Consider the following 20,976-nt stretch of genomic DNA (forward strand, 5'->3'; position numbering starts at 1 on the left):
ACACTTGACACATTACTATTTTTCCATCTGTAGTGAAAGCTTCGTCCATCGCAATCCATGATTTTATTTTTGTCGTTAGGGTTGAAGATACAGGGGCCATTTTAGTTAGTTAAAAGCAGTAGATAAACTCACTTGCACTTTATACTGTAAGTACTAAAACTAGAGAACTGAGTGAAAGGAATGACACAACAGAACTGCAAGCTTTACTGGATTAGGAGAAAATCAGAGGAGATGTGGGACACATGCATTTTAGCTGCTTCCTGTAAGAAACAAAGTACCTACTAAAATCTCAAACTATAGGCATTCAGAAGGGTAGGATTATTCCAGCCGAGAACCATACTTTCTAATTGCTCGGAAAATCCCATTTCTGTATAGGTCTACTAAATTTAAAGTGAAGAGGTCAAGCAATAACCTGAAAAGCTATTTATTTTAATCTTTCAACATCTTTCCAGTTTGTTCCTTCACTCCAGCTTCTTTTCAAAAGTCGGCTACTTTATTGCGGCTCATGTCAGACTTGACATGGGTTTTCCCTGGAAGGATTAGGAAGAGTGTGGGTAAGGTTGCAAATTGCATGGGAACAGCTTGTTAAGACGTGTGCAGAACAATTATAGTTCGAGACAAATCATGTCGTCCTCGTTCCACTCCACCGCATGAAGGCAACGCTACTTTCTGAGTGATTTTTACAATACAAGGTAGTTGTATGAGAAAGGTTGCCTTTTGTTCACTCATATTTACAGTGGGTGGTATGGGGTGAGTGACTCTATTACTTCCTGGAACTAAGAACGTTATGTTTCGTCCCGAAATGTGACCTTTCTTGGGTAGGTAAAAAGGCTTCTTAAATCTGTGTATTTCAAATTATAAACTTCCCCAGCAGAAGTTTTTTCCCCCCCTTTTAGAGAAGTAAAAATGAATAAAACCCCTAAATATGTAGATTTATGTAATACCAAGCCATAATATGTAATGTGGGGAAAATATGTAAAAACATCCAGTATCAAATTTTAATATATTAATGGTAATTACAAGTTTCGCAAAGATTTGTTATTTATATACAGTTAGGTTGAAAGGAATATAATATGTAATTACATAAAAATCCGGTCCATAGTTATGAGATATCATCAGTGATTTGTGATGGACACAACTTGAGGATGAATCTCATTGTGTACTGTAATTCTTCAGCAGTTGACGATACAGCATAATTTATACTGGCGAGTACTGCATATTGTTTATATTCACATAAAATATTTGAAACATAATTAAATATTTTTCCCTTTTTGTCACACATTTTCCCGATTTTTAGCACCTAAAAATCCGAGCCCTAATTCTTATATAAGTGTTAAAAGTGTATACAATACAATAAAAAACAAAAAGACAACAACAGTGTCTTTAACTCATTGTTCACTGAGCCCAGAACGTAATCATCCTTCATATATCATAAAGCTAACTGCTAAATAAAGCAAGTACTGGTAAATATAAAATAAACTGTAAAATATTTACAATAAATGTTTAATTATTTAAGATAAATATACACATTTGTAGGAGAAGGAAGCACAAACATTAGACTTCCATTACAGAAAGCGAATTCCTTCACGTTGAGCATTACTAAACATCGTAACATCAACATCCTTGTCCATGCAAAACATATCGTATTTCTGATCATTTGAAGTGTTCCTTATGCTCACAAACACCATTTTGTTCTATGCTGCATTCATTGTTTATGGCATCATTGTCAATGTAATACAACTCATGTAAAAACTGACAAATTCCGAGCAGTTTTGAAGCTGCCATTTCAGATATTTCAGCTATTTTTATCTCATCTTAGAAACTAGTTTTCATTGTCTGACTTTGAAGACGATGAAACCATGAACTCTTAGATATACTGTAGCACCAATGACACAATCAAATTCTCAATTATATTTCATGTACGGAATTGTCTGTTATTTCAGTACAGATTATATCCCAACTGAAAGTAGTTACTGGCAGTAGTATAGAACAAGTTAGGTTCTACGATTTTGGCTTCGGATTTATACGAATGATTAAAAAAAGGGTTTGTTTTCATACAATGTGATCCTCAAAGTATGACAAGAACTGTACACTGAATGACTGATGTATAAAAAAAATATTAAAGCAACATGAACTGTGAAAATGATTACATATTATGAAATAACTCATGCACTAACAAGAAATACTTGATCTGAACAAAGATCTTTAGTGAGAAAATGTATCAGTGAGCACTCATCAAGTAAGAGCACCCAAATTACTTGGCAACAAAGAAAACGTATTTAATAGCATAATAATCGCCATAGCTGCATCCTTATTTATAGACAAATTGGTCAAAACTTCAAAATTTCACAACATAATCATCACATGGATTTTCCCATTTATTTATTTTATTTTAGTAGGTTATTTTACGATGCTTTATAAACATCTCAGGTTATTTAGCGTCTGAATGAGATGAAGGTGATAATGCCGGTGAAATGAGTCCGGGGTCCAGCACTGAAAGTTACCCAGCATTTGCTCATATTGGGTTGAGGGAAAACCCCGGAAAAAACCTCAACCAGGTAACTTGCCCCGACCGGGAACTGAACCCGGACCACCTGGTTTCGCAGCCAGATGCGCTAATCGTTGCTCCACAGGTGTGGACTATTCCCATTTATCACAATCAAGAATTACATATTTAAAAATAATGTGCCGCCACTGTAACACAAAGTACCTTGATGCTCAAGATCGATTGTATGAGAAACAATAAGAGGCCACTGACGAAAGTGAATGGGGTAGAGGGTGTGAGATGTTAGCACCAAGCCAATAGCCATAAATGCCTTTAGTTCAGTACAATTGTTGGTCGTGAGTGGTTGTTGTTTACAAGTGTTCAAATACTTTTTTTAGGCCTAAACCAATCATCTTACCATGAACTGTTCCAGTAGTCAAATACACTGGTCAAAAAAAGTTAAGCATAGTTAGGCATATAACGGTTTTTATTAATTAAAGTAAAATAGATAAATTATAATTGGGTTTCTTGGTTCCACAGAATAAACTTAAAAGTAGAAATACACTATTTGTTAACAATGGACTCAATATCAAATGAAAAAGTTGCATTGTTTGGAAACAACGGAAAAGATAAGGGAAGTTGAAATTCGTACATCATCAAAGAAAAGGAAATGGTGCTTTCAGTGCCCTGTTTAATAACGTGTTGGTCCTCCACGAACCCTGAGGCACTCTTGTATGCGACGGGGCATACTCAGTACCAACGCATCTAAGCTCTCCTGAGGCAAATTGTCCCATTCTTCCAAGGCAGCATTCCTGAGTTCTTGAATCGCTAATGGGTGATGTGGACGATTGGAAATGGCTCTCCTGAGAAAGCTCCATGCATGCTCTATGCAGTTCATATCCGGTGAGCATGCTGGCCAATCCATTCTTCGCATCCCATGTTCTACCAGATACCGCTGCACACTATGAGCACGATGAGGCCGAGCATTATCGTCCTGTAGAGTGAACCCTTCTCCTACAGTCTCTGCAAAACCACTTATTATGGGTTGGAGGATGTTCTCATACACGGCAGCAGTCATGTTTCCCTCTATTGAAACCAGTGGTGTGCGGCGGCCAAACATGACACCTGCCCAAAACAAGATTGAACCACCAAACTGTTGGTGACGTTCCACGGTCATTGAGGGATGATTTCGTTCCCCTGTTCGTCTCCATACGCGAATAGAGTTATTGTCAGGGTGTAGGCCCATTCTCACTTCGTCTGAGAATAAATTTCTGGTCCATTGGTCTCGAGTCCAATTCTCATGTGCTCTAGCCCATCATGCACGAGCACCCCTGTGATGTGGACGGAGTGCTGGAGTCTTGAGTGGTCTTCGAGCATACAACCCTATGTCATGAGGTCTATTGCGCACAGTTTGGCTACTTACAACAACACCAGTGGCTTCGCGCAGGTCATGGCGCAGAGTTGTAGCTGAGGCTATAGGGTTCCTACGTGCAGATAACCTTACATACCGGTCCTGACCTGGTGTTGTTTTGCGTGGACGGCCCTCGCGAGGTCGATCTGCTATTGACTAGGTTTCCTGGAACTTTCTCCACAGTCTGGAGACAATACTCTGATTCACATGAAGGATGTTAGCAACATCAACTTGTCTCATGTTTTGTTCCATCAAAGTGATGATTTTGATGCGGTCTGCCATTGTAAGGGTGTTCCGAGCCATTGTACTGCACTATGAAGCAAAACGACACTGATTGAACTTCGCTCAAATTACAGGCTTTGTTTACTAGCCGTGATTTGGACGTTACCTAGTGATGCAGAATAAAACAAATGAAAGAATTTGAATTAGTAAACATAATACGTGCCACATAAAACCAAAAGAAACATAAATATCAGGTATTATAGGGTAAACTGGAAATATGCTTAACTTTTTTTGACCAGTGTAATACAGACTTCAGTGTATCATATATACCGGTACACGTGAATCAACAATAATAAGTGTTAAATTTGTGTGTCTACACAGTTTTCTATCAAAATTTCCCGAGTGGATGAAGAGGAACAAGTCAAGGAAACAGAAAAGTGTATCGAATATTAAAATAATAAAATACTCCTTCCTTAACAAAAACAAAACAAAGCTAGCTCACCTTCTAAATTATGTGTTCAAATTGGTAGCCCTCAGCTGCTTTACAATGTGTCACTCGATCATAGAAACCATTTAAGGAATGATTTAACCAGGCTTTAGGAATATCTTGCACCACTTCTATTTTTATTTAGTAACACTGAATTTGTACAGAAGCATCAAGTGTGGGTACTTTTTTAAAAGCTCTTAATGAGCTTTATTCAAAAACAAAAAAATATATTGGGTGTTCCATTTAAAATAAGAGAGTTGGAGTTACTTCCGATTAAAACAGAAGTAGAAAAAACTCGGTAATACCATTATTGAGTTCTTAGTATATGGTTATCCCCACACACCAAGTTTCATGTCACTGAACCGTATGCTTCAAAAGTTATTTAGGTGGTGCGGGACTTTTAACTAACCCTGTATATAGTATATGCCTGCTATTATAATAATGAACTTTATAGTGCCTATGCACGTATTTTCACGTTAAGACCTATTTTCGCTTTTCTGCAGCTATTAACAGCTTTTTTTCACCTTAAGTCATATCCCCAGCGAATAGGGATTATAAAGAATGGACATTTCGCGTCGGTAACTTTGATGTAGCCGGACTGATTTCAATGACCTTCAAGCCAGCTAAAGCGTGAGATTCTGCTTTCTTCCTAGAGTTGGCGCTGACATCACACAAGCTAGCAGTCGACACAGCGGAAATATAACACACATAATTAATACATCTAGGTACATTATGTACTCAAAATAAATTGGATCCATAAAATAAAAAATCCTTCATTAACTATAATATCTAGACTCTAGAGTTCCTTTATAATGAGAGTTGAGACGTTGACCCCAACAACAATTAAAATATGTAATGATTTGATAGCGCTGAAAATGGAAAAACAAAACCTTACGAGAAGTAAAACCATATACCTATATTATATTATATACTAATATTAAACGAATTCGATACTTAATTTTATAATGTATTATATTATTTTATAATATAATTTATGATATCTGAAATATAAAATATTATTATTACAACTAGTTTGTCACTGAGAAATAAGGAAAAGCCGTTAACTTGAATTTATTTGAAGCAAAGCGTTACTGGATTATGCAATGAGGTAGGCGATGTTTGGATCCTGTGTCTCAACTCTATTATCTTAGCGTATGCTCGATTACACTACCTCTAGCGCTTGAAAGTGGAACTAGCCGCTGGAGCATGGAGAAACAAAACACAGGAAAATTCGCTCAGTGTCCATTCTTTATAATCCCTATTCGCTGAAATATTGATCCTCAAAGACGGAATTGGTGAGGGAATGACACTGCCACAGCCTAACAATAAATTATATTGCAGTAGTCGAGTAAATGGGCACGACAGTCTTTGTAGGCAGAAAAGTGTCGGTTCTTTTATTTATGGCGGTAGCGGCAGCCAGCTCAAAAAATCTCGTCAACAATAGAGTTATCCATGCAAAATCTATTGTGAAAAGTTTAAGACTTCTTTCTTCACACATTTCTGAAATCATTTCTAGCTAGAAACTCTCGGGAAATGCGTCATAATTTTGGTATTGTGCTTCTGTGTTGTGCTACAAAATGCCGAAACTGAAAACTTCCAAAAGTGTATTAATAAGACAATGGATTTCAGATTTTCAGTGTTTTACAACAGATGAGAAAGTGGTTCTGTGGCAGAACTGTAATAGAGAGGTAAATGTAATTTTTATTATAAAAATAACTTTTTTATTTCATGTACGAATATGGATCTGAGTTTTCATTTCACAAAAATACTTGGCCCATGTTTATGTAGGTCTACACCTTCATATTTAATACGCAGCATTACAAACGTAGGTCAGAAAATAAGGTCAGTTTTCGGTAACATGACACCCCTACACCACATGGTACTAACTCAAAAGCACATTACAAATTTCATCCATCAGTGAAATAACATTCTAAAAGTATAATCTTGTTTCATTTTTGGAATGTTAAATTTACTGCAATCTCAGCAATTGTCTTAAGGGGAGAGGATGGTATTTTTTGGTGAAAAATGAGTAAATAAAAAAAAAATCCTTAAAATACTCTGTGATATGTGTGGAATGCATAGCATAACATTTTGTGGGTATTTGTGCCCCTATCAGATGTTGAGTCGCCATTTTTAAACTTCCTGCGTTATGGATTTTTAAATCATTCGCCCACTTTTATTGTTGTTTCCGGTAAATTAAATTTTCAAAAAAAAATTTTTTTCTTCTTTAAAATACCCTTTGATATATGTGGAATGCATTGCATAACATTTTGTGGGTATTTGTGCCCTTATCGGATGTTGAGACGTCATTTTTAAACTTCCTGCGCTATGGATTTTTAAATCACACGCCCGCTTTTATTGGTTTCCAGTAACTTCATTTTTTTTGCTACATTGCCAGACAAAAATGGATATAATTTCTGAACTATTAAAGATACATGCATGAAATTTAGAACACACATTCTTTAGACTATTAGGAAACTTTTCTCTATAACAGAATTTTGTTAATTGATTTCATTTTAAAAATACGTCCGTTTGTTTGCAAGAAAGGAAATCAGAAAATTGTTATTAAATTTTAATTGTTTATTTTACAAACGTAGGGACTAATATCAAAATTCTGTTAGATAGTTTGTAGAACATGCTTTTGCAAATACATTGAAAAAAAACTGTTTGAATCTATGTTTAAAAATGGTTTAGATATATCGGTTTTAGTGCAATCCTGCATTGGGTATATTTTTTCAAACTTGGACCCCCAAATAATTTTTTTTCAAAATATTTTTATTTGGTTAAGTTGCCACAGCTATGAGCTCTCTACATACAAAAAATTAATATTTTACACCAAATAGGAAAAAAGTTTTAAAAAATACCATCCTCTCCCCTTAAAGCCTATTTATTTCTCAAGCATTATCAATACTGCCATTTCTCTAGCTTTAAATAGGTAAATTTTTTCGTGGAAGATTGCTCCAGACTAAGAATGTGTGTTGACAGTAGAAATCATTTCAGTGCTCCTTGTACTGATTGTTTTTAATAAAGAAAGGCTTATTTCACAGCATAGTCTAACAAATACGTAATATAACAACCTGCCTATATAGGCATATGCCTCAAGGCCATGAATACACTGGTTTTAAAATATTAATTAAAATGTGACTAATTTTAAAATGTTAGACTATATATACTTCAGTAATAAAATGTGTATATATAAAAGGCTAAAGTTTTTTTTTTGTACTTATGTTTATGAGAATACAAATGGTAAAATGTTATATCAATCGAATCATTTCAAGTAAACACACTGTATTAATTTTATTTATATCCTTTACGATGTATTTTCATAAATGTTATTGTACCTATTTTAAAACAATAAAAACCTATTTTACATATGAGCTATTCCATCTCAAATCAACCGAAATTTAGAGAAAATTGACCTTACAATTTCTAAATACAATGAAACTTTTTTTTGTATGTAGAGAACTGTGATACAATGCTTTGTGCAAAGTTTGAGGCATCAGAACTTCATAGTGTTTAAATTAAAAATATTTAAATTTATCGTATTTTCATAAAATTAGCACTTTAAACTGTTGTAGCTCCGAAACCCTTTCACCCAATGATCAAAATCATGGGTTATTTTGATGCTGAGAAATTAAAGTTTATATTGACATATAAACAGATTATTTTACTTTTTATGGAAATGGAGAAATTTAGATTTTTCCTCATTAAGACGCCTTTGCCTAGGAAAAAATATATAGTTGGATTCCACATTGAAAGTACAAATAAACACACATTTTTTACTGATGGTATGTTGAGAAGAAAGTATTGAAAATATCAAATAAAGAAAATAAATAGTACGCGCGTGAACTAACCAGCTGACTGTGAGACGGGAGCTAGCCGAGACAAGCAAGGCCAGGAGACAAACACGTGAGGTGTCGTCTAGTAACGCATAGCTGGGCTAGCTTTATCACAGGTTTTCATAAACACAGGAGTAAAATGACGTCCAACGCTTGCTTATCTTCAGCTCTCAGCCAATGGGAGCGGTACTGCGCCGTTCAAGTCCAGGTGTGTGACAATTTATTTAATTCCCTCGAAACTTATTGCCGTACCACTAAGCAAACAATGCCGAATCCCTCTTAATAATGCAAGGTTTTTCTCAATATTTTTTTACATTTTTACAAATGAGCAAAAAGCCTAAAAGTAAGTAAAATCAGATTATCTGTCTCTCTGTATACAATAAAAATAAGGATTACTTCTTAACATAACCTACCAAATGTCAGCTTCAAAATGAGCTCCCGTTCAATGGTCTACAGTAAATGGTTCCAGAGTTCTGAGCACTGAAAGAGGCATGTTTTTATAAAATACACTAAATTTGTCGCTCAACAATACGAAAACCATTTGACTTTCGATAGTAGCTATATTTTTGCAAATGCACTGTCCTCAGCACCTTGTATAAATAGGGAAAAATGAGAGGTTTTTTACTGATCGATTTCATATGGAATAGCTCATGTTTCCAACCTATATAGGCACCTAAAACTTATTTTTTTAGTGCCTGAAGATCCAATGTCGGGATAATTAACCTAAAGCAATAAAGTCTCTAATACAACAGAGCTCCTGTTAAATGTTTGTATAATTACCCAGGAATCTTTAGTTGTAAAAATCTTCAATCCAAAGAATTGAGAATTTGATTGTGAGAAATCAGATTAAGTAAAAATGTCTATACACGTAGCTATGACAAACTAAGCTGACAAGACTGCTCTGCAACGAACAGTGCCAATATACCGTATATCCAATCTGTGAACAATGATAACAAAATACCTTGAAAATGAGCAAGTCTGAGTGAGATAGGCATATAGTGAAAGTCCATACAGCAATAAAACGTGTTGTCCACACGAACAAAACATAGAAACATGACTGACTACACGTAGTATGTTAATATACGTCAAGCACCAACTGAATACAGAATGAGCTTATGTGTCTTAAGCTATGTTTACCATATTCCCCGGAATGTAACAATGCTACTGCTTTTAACAGATCCCGGTAACAATGTCAATTGTTCATTGAACAATACTGAATGAAAAATTAAAGAAGAGAAACAATACAAACAATTCTTTAAAATAGATGAAGTATAACACTATTCAGTCTTATATTTATTTTATAGTACCATAAGGCAACATAATGTTCAAACCAATTTCTGGAGTGGTGGGACTTTTACCAACCCTGGAAGAGCAAATTCTTTTCTTTCCCGGAAAAAAAAAAAAAATAGGATAAGAAATATCTCACTAGAAAACCTTTCCCTCATCAAGATATGACTGTTTTTTTTTCTTTTGATATAAGAAAGTCACATTTTAATATAAATATGAGCTGCAATTATTCAATATATAGACAGAATACAGAAGTGTTTATTAATAAGAAACCTGAGAACAGAAGCCTCTTCTTCAAAGTGACAAATCTGGTTAGTGACAAGAAACAACAAATTGTCATTTTCCATTTCTCGAATGCGGAGGTTAGAGACAGGTCCTGTTCCTAAAAAGCAATAGCTTGTCACAGGTCAGTATAACTTTCTTTAATCCAGCTGAAACACTGGTCACATTTTCTCTTAGTCTGGCACACAAAAATAAAATTGAATTTACATATTTTTACAAGTGCTGAAGGGTTTTATTTGTTATTCATCCACCCTTCATTTATTATAGTGTATTAGCTGAAATCACCCGTCGTTGCCTGTGTTTTCCTTTCTACTTCTATTTTTAATTAAACTGGTTCTTAGGCTTTTCGGAAATCTCGGAAATCCAACTACAGACAACCAAAACGAATTGTCTTTACTAAGCTTTCCTCATCCCTAAAAGATGAATCTTTCTATAGCGTTCACATACTTGAATTAATGAACTTCTTAGCCAAATGCCTGCCAGGGTTAACTCAATTTAATCAATTCTAGATCAGGCATCGAAAACAAAACATTTCGTTATGTGCCTTACGTTCAACTGTTTTTAATATATGTTTATTTGTTTTTGTTTGTTTATTTATTTATATTCTGACGTAGTTAAGGTGATTAGGCCTTCTTCCACACCGCCAGAAATGTGAATAAAATAATAGAAAATCAAATTATAAACAAAGTAAAACCAAACGAAAATATATACAGACTACAGTCACACGATCTAGATTGTCTAGATTTTGGCCTTCATGATGCATCAACAATCTTATTTCATGTCGTGTTATTTTTCCATGGCCTCATGGAAGTCGATGTTGAATACAACAGACAATAATAAAGAACAATTGACTGTATAAGATTGCATTTTAATATTATACATCAATGTTTCATCGTATTTATTTTTATTTTTTATCTTTTTAATTAATTTAACGTCCATTTGTCCGATTTTAATGTAGCCTATGTTCTTCTTCTGGTTATGAAGGTTAAATGTGCAAACTTTGAGAAATATCGGTGAAAGTGTGTAGATTTGTATAGAGTACATACATAGCCACATTAATATCTTTGAAAAATATTGGAGTGCAGGAGGTCAAATGACTTTATTGTCAAACGCCTGGCATTAGAAAACAACAACAACAACATAGCCACATTGACTTTTATATATAAGATTGTTAAAAACATATGGTCTTCAAAATTCGTTCGTACTTTGTACTCATATAATGCCAGATTTTTTTGCTTATTTACAATAATTATCCTTTATTGAAAGAATGTATGAAAGACTACTTGAGCTATTTATAATGATGAAATAAGATATCTATATCAGTATTGAAGAAATGTATAGAGCGATGATTATTTTTCGAAATAAGAAGTAGAATGAACAGTCTAACTTTACATAACGCCATTTACACCACCATGAAAAGCAAGTACGAATTGCTATATAAATATAAAAAAATATAACAAAATAATATGCCGTGACCAGCAACTAGTTTGAATAAAAATGACTTTCATTTTATTATTTTGTACAGACTCTAAATATGTGCATAGCAATATTCTATTAGTCCCACATGCTGTGCTGGTTCGAGCCTCATGGGAAAGAAATTTTCTCATGAAATTTCGACCAGTGTACGGGACCAGTGCCCACCCAGCATCATGATGCACTTGGACAGCAAAGATAGGTAGCGAAATTCAGTTACAAAAGCCAGATATAACGGCTGGGGGGATCATCATGCTAACCACATGATACCTGCATTCTGATTGGATGATCGTCCACCTCTGCTTTGGCATGTGGCCATGAGGCTAGCAACCGGCTGGTCAGCCTGGGCCCTTAAAGGGCTGTAGCACCACAATTATTATTATTATTATTATTATTATTATTATTATTATTATTGCATTTCATTACTTTTTGGAAAGAGTTGATTCGACTGTCTGTAAAGTCTTCTGTGTGTGAAATATTACAACCAAGATATACTCCAGAAATTCTGACAAAAATTTCCCGCATATTACTAAATAAAAGTCCCTATTTCTGAGATTAGACTGGCTTTCTTTCTTTGTGTGTCTGTGTCCAATGGCAGGGCTCTTAACTTTGCTGTTTTTGTTCCTAACCTTGTCAAAATTTTATTAGCATCCAGATAGATTTATATTCTTTCGCATTTGTATTTTAGTTAGTAGTGAAACAATGCGTTATTACTTTGTTTTTGTTTTCTGTAAAATATCTATATAAATCAGCGTTGTCAGACACAGCCTAAACGGAGCGGAGTGGTCCACTATAACTCGTTGCTTGCTCCGGTGCTTCCACAGACATAAGCAAGTTCACGCTCTGAATGGATGTCTCTAGCACCACAACCGGTTTCAGAGCTTACAACTCTGACACTACTGATATACATGCTCATTATTACATATCTTAATATATAAAATTGAATGTGGGTATTATGTATGTATGTATGTGTGTATGTTCTCTATACAAATCTACATGCTTTGACCGATATGTGCCAAAGTTTGCACATTTAACCTTCATAACCAGAAGAACATAGGCTACATTAAAATCGGACAATTGGAAGTTAAATTAATTAAAGATATAAAAAATAAAAATAAATAGATCAAAATATTCATGTATAATATTAAAATGCAAAATCTTCTACAGTCAACTGTTCTTCATTATTGTCTGTTGTATTCAACATCGACTTTCATGAGGCCTTGGAAATTATAACACGAAATTAAATTACATTGTTGATACATCATGAAGGCTAAAATCTACAAGACAATTAATACAGTAAGTATATTTACGCAGTCCAGGACCGTATTATGAATTTCTCGATGGAACTGTACATAGTGAGCAGGCTATGTCTATCCAACTGAATTTTTTGAAACCACAAGGATTTCTATTACATAATTGAATACTTAATATTGAATCACCAATAGTACTACTGCGAAAAATATTGACCCACCAAAATTATGTAATGGAACGAGAATTGGTGAGAAAAAACTCATGAAAAACGTAATAGAAGTGACAATTAATATTGTCAATATTAACTGTCAAAACGAAAGATGTTGTTTTTATCCCATGAATTCCTATGATACTCACTAAATGCCTTTCGATTTTAATGGACGAGGAAATCTTAGTAAAGACAATTAGTTTTGGTTGTCTATAATTGAGTTTCTGAGATTTCCGAAAAGTCTAACAACCAGTTTAATTAAAAATAAGAAGCAAGAAGGACAACCCAGGCAACGCCGAGTACTTTCAGCTAGTTGTTTATAAAGTAAACAGCACCTAATACTTTATTTGCTCCTAATAAAAGTGCCTTAAAGAAAAGAAAAAATCCCCAACTTTTCACTAGTAATGCTCATCACTCCCCGAATTCGATGCTTTGAAAAACAGGCTTCAAATGAAGAAAGGTGAAGATAAAAAAGTTAACATCCGACACAAACACATATTTAAAAAAATCTGATATTGATGTGGATACAATGCTGAAACAATCTTGCTAATAACATCTTGCGTATTTTCACCAATAGATAGAACCTAGAAGAACTTTGGTCACATTTAGATATCTAAAATGTAAAAACATAAATTATATATCAACTATAAACAGAGGAAACCTCTCGTCATCACATACATTTGCTTACATTCAGGCAAATATGGCAGCTCCTGATTCAAGTGTCTTGGGGCTTAGCTCGCCTTCAACTGCGACACTCTTTGAAATGTTACGCAGTCGAGGAACTGACAAACCAGCAGCTCCCTCTTGTATAAATGTGAGACTTAACTTTGTGTGTCTTATGCCTTGTACGTTCCCAGGTAGCTGTTGCAGTTGGGGCAGGTGTGCCTCACGCTCTTGCAGGAGTCCATGCAATACGGGATGCAGGAACACAGGCAGCATCTGAAAACAGCACTGTCCTTAGTCAGTTTTTCAATGCCCGGGGCTAGAATATACATGAACTTGCATTATTGCTAATACACAAAAAGATACTTTACTATTATAATGATTAGTGTAATATTACTTACTTACTGGCTTTTAAGGAACCCGGAGGTTCATTCCTGCCCTCACATAAGCCCACCATCGGTCCCTATCCTGAGCAAGATCAATCCAGTCTCTATCATCATATCCCACCTCCCTCAAATCCATTTTAATATTATCCTCCCATCTACGTCTCGGCCTCCCTAAAGGTCTTTTTCCTTCCAGCCTCCCAACTAACACTCTATATGCATTTCTGGATTCGCCCATACGTGCTACATGCCTTGCCCATCTCAAATGTCTGGATTTAATGTTCCTAATTATGTCAGGTGAAGAATCCAATGCGTACAGTTCTGTGTTGTGTAACTTTCTCCATTCTCCTGTAACTTCATCCCTCTTAGCCCCAAATATTTTCCTAAGCACCTCATTCTCAAACATCCTTAACCTATGTTCCTCTCTCAAAGTGAGAGTCCAAGTTTCACAACCATACAGAACAATCGGTAATATAGCTGTTTTATAAATTCTAACTTTCAGATTTTTTGACAGCAGACTGGATGATAAAAGCTGCTCAACCGAATAATAACAGGCATTTCCCATATTTATTCTGTGTTTAATTTCCTCATTTATTTTTGTTACTGTTGCTCCCAGTTATTTGAATTTTTCCACCTCTTCAAAGAATAAATTTCCAATTTTTATATTTCCATTTCGTACAATATTCTCGTCACGAGATATAATCATATACTTTATGTTTTCGGGATTTTCTTCCAAACCTATCTCTTTACTTGCTTCAAGTAAAATTCCCTTATTTTCCCTAATCGTTTGTGGATTTTCTCCTAACATATTCACGTCATCCGTGTAGACAAGCAGCTGATGTAACCCGTTCAATTCCAAGCCCTCTCTGTTATCCTGGACTTTCCTAATGGCATACTCTAGAGCGAAGTTAAAAAGTAAAGATGATAGTGCATCTCCTTGCTTTAGCCCACAGTGAATTGGAAACGCATCTGACAGAAACTGACCTATACGGACTCTGCTGTACGTTTCACTAAGACACATTTTAATTAATCGAACTAGTTTCTTGGGAATACCAAATTCAATAAGAATATTGTATAAAACTTCTCTCTTAACCGAGTCATATGCCTTTTTTTAAATCTATGAATAACTGATGCACTGTACCCTTATACTCCCATTTTTTCTCCATTATCTGTCGAATACAAAATATCTGGTCAATAGTTGATCTATTATGCCTAAAACCACACTAATGATCCCCAATAATTTCGTCTATATATGGAGTTAATCTTCTCAAAAGGATATTCGACAAAATTTTGTACGACGTCAACAAAAGTGACATTCCTTGAAAGTTACTACAGTTAGTCTTGTCCCCCTTCTTAAAGATAGGTACGATTGTGGACTCCTTCCATTGTTCTGGTACAAGATTAGTGTAATATTATGTAGCTAAAAATGTAAGAAGGAAGTGAAATTGGGAGAGGAATACATCAAGGATGTCCTTTATCCTACAAATAATCTTACGTTCTTCAAGAATATGTGTTATAAATGTATATTATAGACTCAAAGATGGCTTAACACCGAAGTTATTAATTTCTCTTGTGAAAATTTTACTAAACTGAACCCCATAAAATTATAAAAGGGAGATTGACATGCAGAATTCCTTCACGGAAATATCATATGTACTTCAGTACATCATAATAATATGATATGTGTAAGTAATCACTTAGTGATTCAAGACAGCGCTCATCCCATCGGATCCCAGCCGCTTAATCACTCGTAATGAGTGCACCTCTGTACATAGTGCATTGGACATTGTGTGTGCCACTGTCACATAATCTGTGACACAGTACATGGGGTTAGGCCACCAAAAGGAAAACTGAGAGGTAGAACTTAAACTGAGGGGATTCGATCCGGCATTGGAACTGGAATGCAGTGTGGCTTAGTGGTAAAGTATCAGTACGTAGAGCTGAAAACCCAGATAATGCATTTTGAATCTTGCGTACACTACTTTTAACACTTGAATATAAGTAATTGATTAACTAGCGGACTTATTCGTGTTAATTATGTAAGTCTGTGCAGCTTACAGCTGTTCACAGATACATAAACGACATACTCATACTATACAAAGGAAACAAAAGACAAATACACCAACTATAGGCCTACCAATACATAAACAAAATACACCCAAAACTTCAAAACACACTGGAACTTGAAAACAATAACTCCATAAATTTCCTAGACATCACCATAACAAAAGTTGACAACAAACACACCTTCAAAATATACACAACACATCTAATCACCCCACACAACACAAACATGCTGCATTCAGGACAATGGTACACAGATTACTGAACATACCCATGAGCCAACAACACTACAATGAAGAAGTGAACACAATCAAATACATAGCACAAGAAAATGGTTACAACCCAAACATAATAGACAACATCATAAGGAAGACAAAACAAAAACTTAACACAAAAACACAACACAAACACAAGAAATACATCACACTAACATACGAAAACAAAAACACACATAAGATCGCATCTTCATTCAGAAAACAGAAATACAACATAGCATACAGAACAGAAAACACACTACAAAGACATCTCAACACACAAACAAATAAATACAACAACACAGGGGTATACAAACTCACATGCAATAGTTGCGACAAGTTCTACATAGGACAAACAGGCAGATCATTCCAAACACGCTACAAGGAACACATTAGAGCAATAACCAGAGGACACAATACATCTACATATGCAGATCACATAACCTATGCTAACCATACATACAATAACATAAATGCGGACATGGGAATCCTACACATACAACCCAAGAACCAAAAACTCAACACACTAGAACAATATGAAATATACAGACACACTAAAACACACCCTGATCAAATTCTCAACACACAGATCAATTTCAGAACACACACACTATTTGACTCCACTTTTCAACACCTTTCAACAATCAAACGCACCCACATAACAGGCAGAGAAATTCGAGATGACGCCGAGATCTAGTAGGCTCTGAGGATGGTGATAAAGCACCGAAACAGCTGTAAGCCGCACAGACTTACATAATTAACACGAGTAAGTCCGCTAGTTAATCAATTACTTGAAAACCCAGGTTCGAGTCCCTGTGCCAGAGAGAGTTTTTCTCGATTCTATCCATGTAGACTGTTAATTATGGCACTTACCCCAACAAGCAGAGGACGATGCATGCGATATGAGCACCTGCCTGGTTCTCAGACACAGTCGTTGTCTTGATGTCCACGTGGCAAATGGGGCACACCACTTTCATTGCCTTTGGGCCCACAGGTAAGGCACCCGCAACAATCACTGTGCAAACCATTAAAATGTAACATAAATACCAGTTTCACCAAACAAACCATACATTTCCTAGTTTCATTCAAATAAGAACAGTTCTGTCAACAAATAACTGACATGTCATCAATTATAGTCGCGACGCTGTTATTCCCGGCGTGACTCCTCTCTTTCCTCATGTCTTAGGAAGTGAAGGTTCTATAAAGTCTAGGTAGGTAGTATCATTCGCCATTTTTGTTCTTTCGTTGCCGAGCTACCATACGAGGAATCTATTTGCCACACCGTTAAACATTATCATGTCGTAGCTCCTATGATAATAAATCAAACGCAATGTAATTCAGCAAATAATTGAGCGGCAAATAACGTCTTCGTGTGCTTTCTGCGAACACCAACAAAAGAGCCAAAATGGCGGGCGATTATATTAAGTATTTATCGAGCCTTAAGAAATGAATAACGTCTTCCTCAGCGAACCACAAGACGCACACGTTTAAATGTAGCCGACCTGCAACACGATTGGCTGCCAGAAATTAGAGCGACGGGACTATAATAGGGTGTGATTTTTTGGTATTACGTTATATGCGAAATGTGTTAAAAACTTAATTCTGTGCATGGAAAATTGCAAGTCCCTTAAAAAATGTACAAATTAAATTAAATATATAAGCGAATTGTCGTGAAATTGGTAGAAATCAACGAAATTACTTCGTAATCACGATAATTTCAACAAAAACAAAAAAAAAAAAACAGGTTTTATGGAGAATTCGCATAAGTCAAGTACCGACCACTATTAGCAAAAGAATAATTACAGTTTGTTTCAATAATAAGAATAATAAAACTATTTCAAGCTATGTTTGACGACAATTTGTTTCGAAAATAAAAGTCATATATAAGTACAGTCTTACTAATAAACCATATTTAGTTTTTATATGAGATTTATGCAGAGTTGAGACAGAAAACTTTACTAATAAACCATGCATAAGCGATGAATATATAAACAGGCTGTAACTATACAATGGGAATTGCTTTGCAGTAGTTATACTGTATACACGAAACCCCTTGTTTAAGCATTGTATATAGAGAAAAAATGGCCGCCCCTCTAACAGCTGTTCGTATCAACTGTCATTTTATGATGGTTGCCTTGTAACCACAGAAGAACAAACCAAAGAGCACAAAATAATTAGAATAATATTGCTGTAGCTTGTACTCTTTGACCAAAATATAGTGTGGTAATCAATTAGAGTCAGTTGTACTATAGCATTTTAATAAAAAAAACCGCCCTAAATAAGGGTTCGAATAGATCGGCCTACTAATCAATTCATAAAGAATAATCATTAAAACCAATTGTGTGACAATTTGAAAGGAAAAAGAAAACATTAAGATAAATGATATGAAAACAAAGGAAATCATTTACAATAAAAGTCTATTGGGTACAAATGATGACTAATTATAGCTAAGGATGATTTTAACACATGAGATCCTATGGCATCAACCGTTGCATCAGAAATTTTAAATTGTTTAAGTTGATTTAAAGTTTCTCGTGGGATCGTGCCACGGGCACCGAACATGAGCCCAAAAACTGTCCAATGTGTGATGTGGTATTGTGCTCCGAGATGCTGACAACAAGGCTCATAGATGACTTGTTTTTCACGACACACCTCTTGTGGCTGTTGCTCGTGCATCTCGAAATGGATTGTGGGATCAAGAATGACACCCTTATCCTTCTGCCGATCAATTATGATGATATCAGCACGTCTAGTAGAGCCATCAGAAGAGACGCAACCAACCTCCTCATAAACCTCATAGGAAGCATTCTGACGGATTGAAGCTGCGATGAGAGAACGAACCGTATTATGTCTGTTGATTCGGAGCAATTCTCCATGATGGCAGAAACCCAAGACGTGAGGAAGAGTTTCTTGCTCGTCGCATCTTCTGCAACGAAACTTAACACGGTACACACTAGAGCGCTCTACCAGATGCAATAGAGAACCTCAGATATTCTATTACCTTTCGTAATGAAGTAATGATGACGTAGCTGTGTAACAGTTATATTGTTATACACGACGTATGTAGTGATTATTAGTAAGGAATTTACACACCACTTATAAACGAGCTACTCATTGTATAAGACAGTTAAACGTCTGTATATAGAGTTTTTATTAGTAAGACCGCTAGTGTTTAGGTCGTAACTAGTGACAGGTAGTGATGAAAATTTTCTCCTAAAGCAATGTATTTTAGCTTATTGGTTTGGTAAGTTTTATAACTGTACTGATATAGTTATAAATTTTCCTGAACCTCTCCTTATTAAGCAAGCTTCATATGGCTTTTTGACAGCAGAAGATAGGTATTTGCATTGAGATTTTATTGTAAATTCGCCACAGATACAACAAAATAATTTGGGGGGTACCATTTGCTTACCAGTGGTGGTAGGAGGTGGAAGTACAGGAGCAGGCTGTGGTGGTGGGGGCACTGGCTGCTGCATTTGGGGCATCAATCCAGGAACCATATCTGCAACAATTCAATCTTTCTTTAATAATTAAGAAGACAAAATCACTTTAGACTAATCCCAAAGCCAGGGAGCATTTTCTCAAAATATTCTGTCTATCCACTGTTAACAATAAAAATCAGGAAATTTCTACACAATACGTCCAAAACTATAGACTTTAGCAGTAAAGATCCTATTTGAAACTAAATTTGTGTCCACAATATGGTCTTGCCACAAGTTAATACATTCAGGTGTTTTAGTTGTAATACAAAATGACTGGCTAATTCAAACTAGTAATAGATTTCCTTCAAATACGCATTGAAGAGTACGTTAAGATGTAATATTTAGATCGAATTTTTTAAGGATACATTCTGATAATTAGAAATGGAATTCCAATGGCTAGCAAAGATAAACTGTCAGTCAACATTTTTTGTTACACTTTTTCTTGTAAGCCAGCCAAGAATTTAATTCACAGAGATTCGCAGGTAAAGGAGGAAATGGCTATGAATGACACTACGTATTGCAAACAGATTTGTACGGTATGTTCATGAAATCCTTATTAAGTGAACTAGGCTGGCATACCAACTCTCAAGGGAACCATTTCTCGTAGCACAGAATAAAATGCTCCTGCCATGTACAGTGCCAACATTTTCAGAGCTGTTTCAGAGCATAAAAAGTTATGAAATATGCTAATCATCTACAGGAAGTCTCTCTTTATTACACAAATTACCACTCTCTTTACATGTTATATAACGAAACCTCTTAAAGTTGTTTTTTTTTTCTTGTAATGCTATGTTCTGCTACTGCCAGACCGTGTCCAGTGGGCAACGATGCAGTACTGCTGGAAAAACAACTCAATTAACTCACAATATATCACATATTGCAATAGGTTACGTTGATATTACAGTTTAAATTGTGAATGAAAGTCTTTAAGTGCAAATAAAATGCTCATAAGAAAGCTTGGAATCATTCATCACATTAAAACACACTTAAAAGATGTATATAATGAAGCTCATCTTTTTATATTGTTCATTTTTATGAGGATAAGCTACAGCAGCGTGCAAATTAATCCGAACAACGTAATTACTTATGCAAAAACACTCAAACGGGATAAAAAAAGGATCTAAGACATACCTCAGTAATCTATGTGGCCTCCCTTGTTCCTAATAACAGCTCTGAGACGATTTG

At 35.3% G+C, this 20,976-nt stretch overlaps 1 protein-coding gene across 5 annotated transcripts in view; it reads right to left on the reverse strand.

Annotated features, from left to right (window-relative positions):
* Positions 1–20,976, reverse strand: part of LOC138702842 (lipopolysaccharide-induced tumor necrosis factor-alpha factor homolog) — a 65,382-nt gene that overhangs the window by 22,115 nt on the left and 22,291 nt on the right. For all 5 annotated transcript variants that reach the window (XM_069830184.1, XM_069830186.1, XM_069830183.1 and 2 more), the window contains exons 3-5: positions 19,722–19,811; positions 17,183–17,324; positions 1–13,884 (exon numbers count right to left, since the gene is read on the reverse strand). The exon at positions 1–13,884 is cut by the window's left edge and continues 17,921 nt beyond it. In XM_069830184.1, coding sequence (XP_069686285.1) covers positions 13,782–13,884; positions 17,183–17,324; positions 19,722–19,811 — 335 coding nt within the window. In that variant the 3' untranslated portion in view covers positions 1–13,781. The remainder of the gene's footprint in view (positions 13,885–17,182; positions 17,325–19,721; positions 19,812–20,976) is intronic.

The sequence above is a fragment of the Periplaneta americana genome, chromosome 7 (genome assembly GCF_040183065.1).
Source record: "Periplaneta americana isolate PAMFEO1 chromosome 7, P.americana_PAMFEO1_priV1, whole genome shotgun sequence".
NCBI classification, from domain to species: Eukaryota; Metazoa; Arthropoda; class Insecta; order Blattodea; family Blattidae; genus Periplaneta; species Periplaneta americana.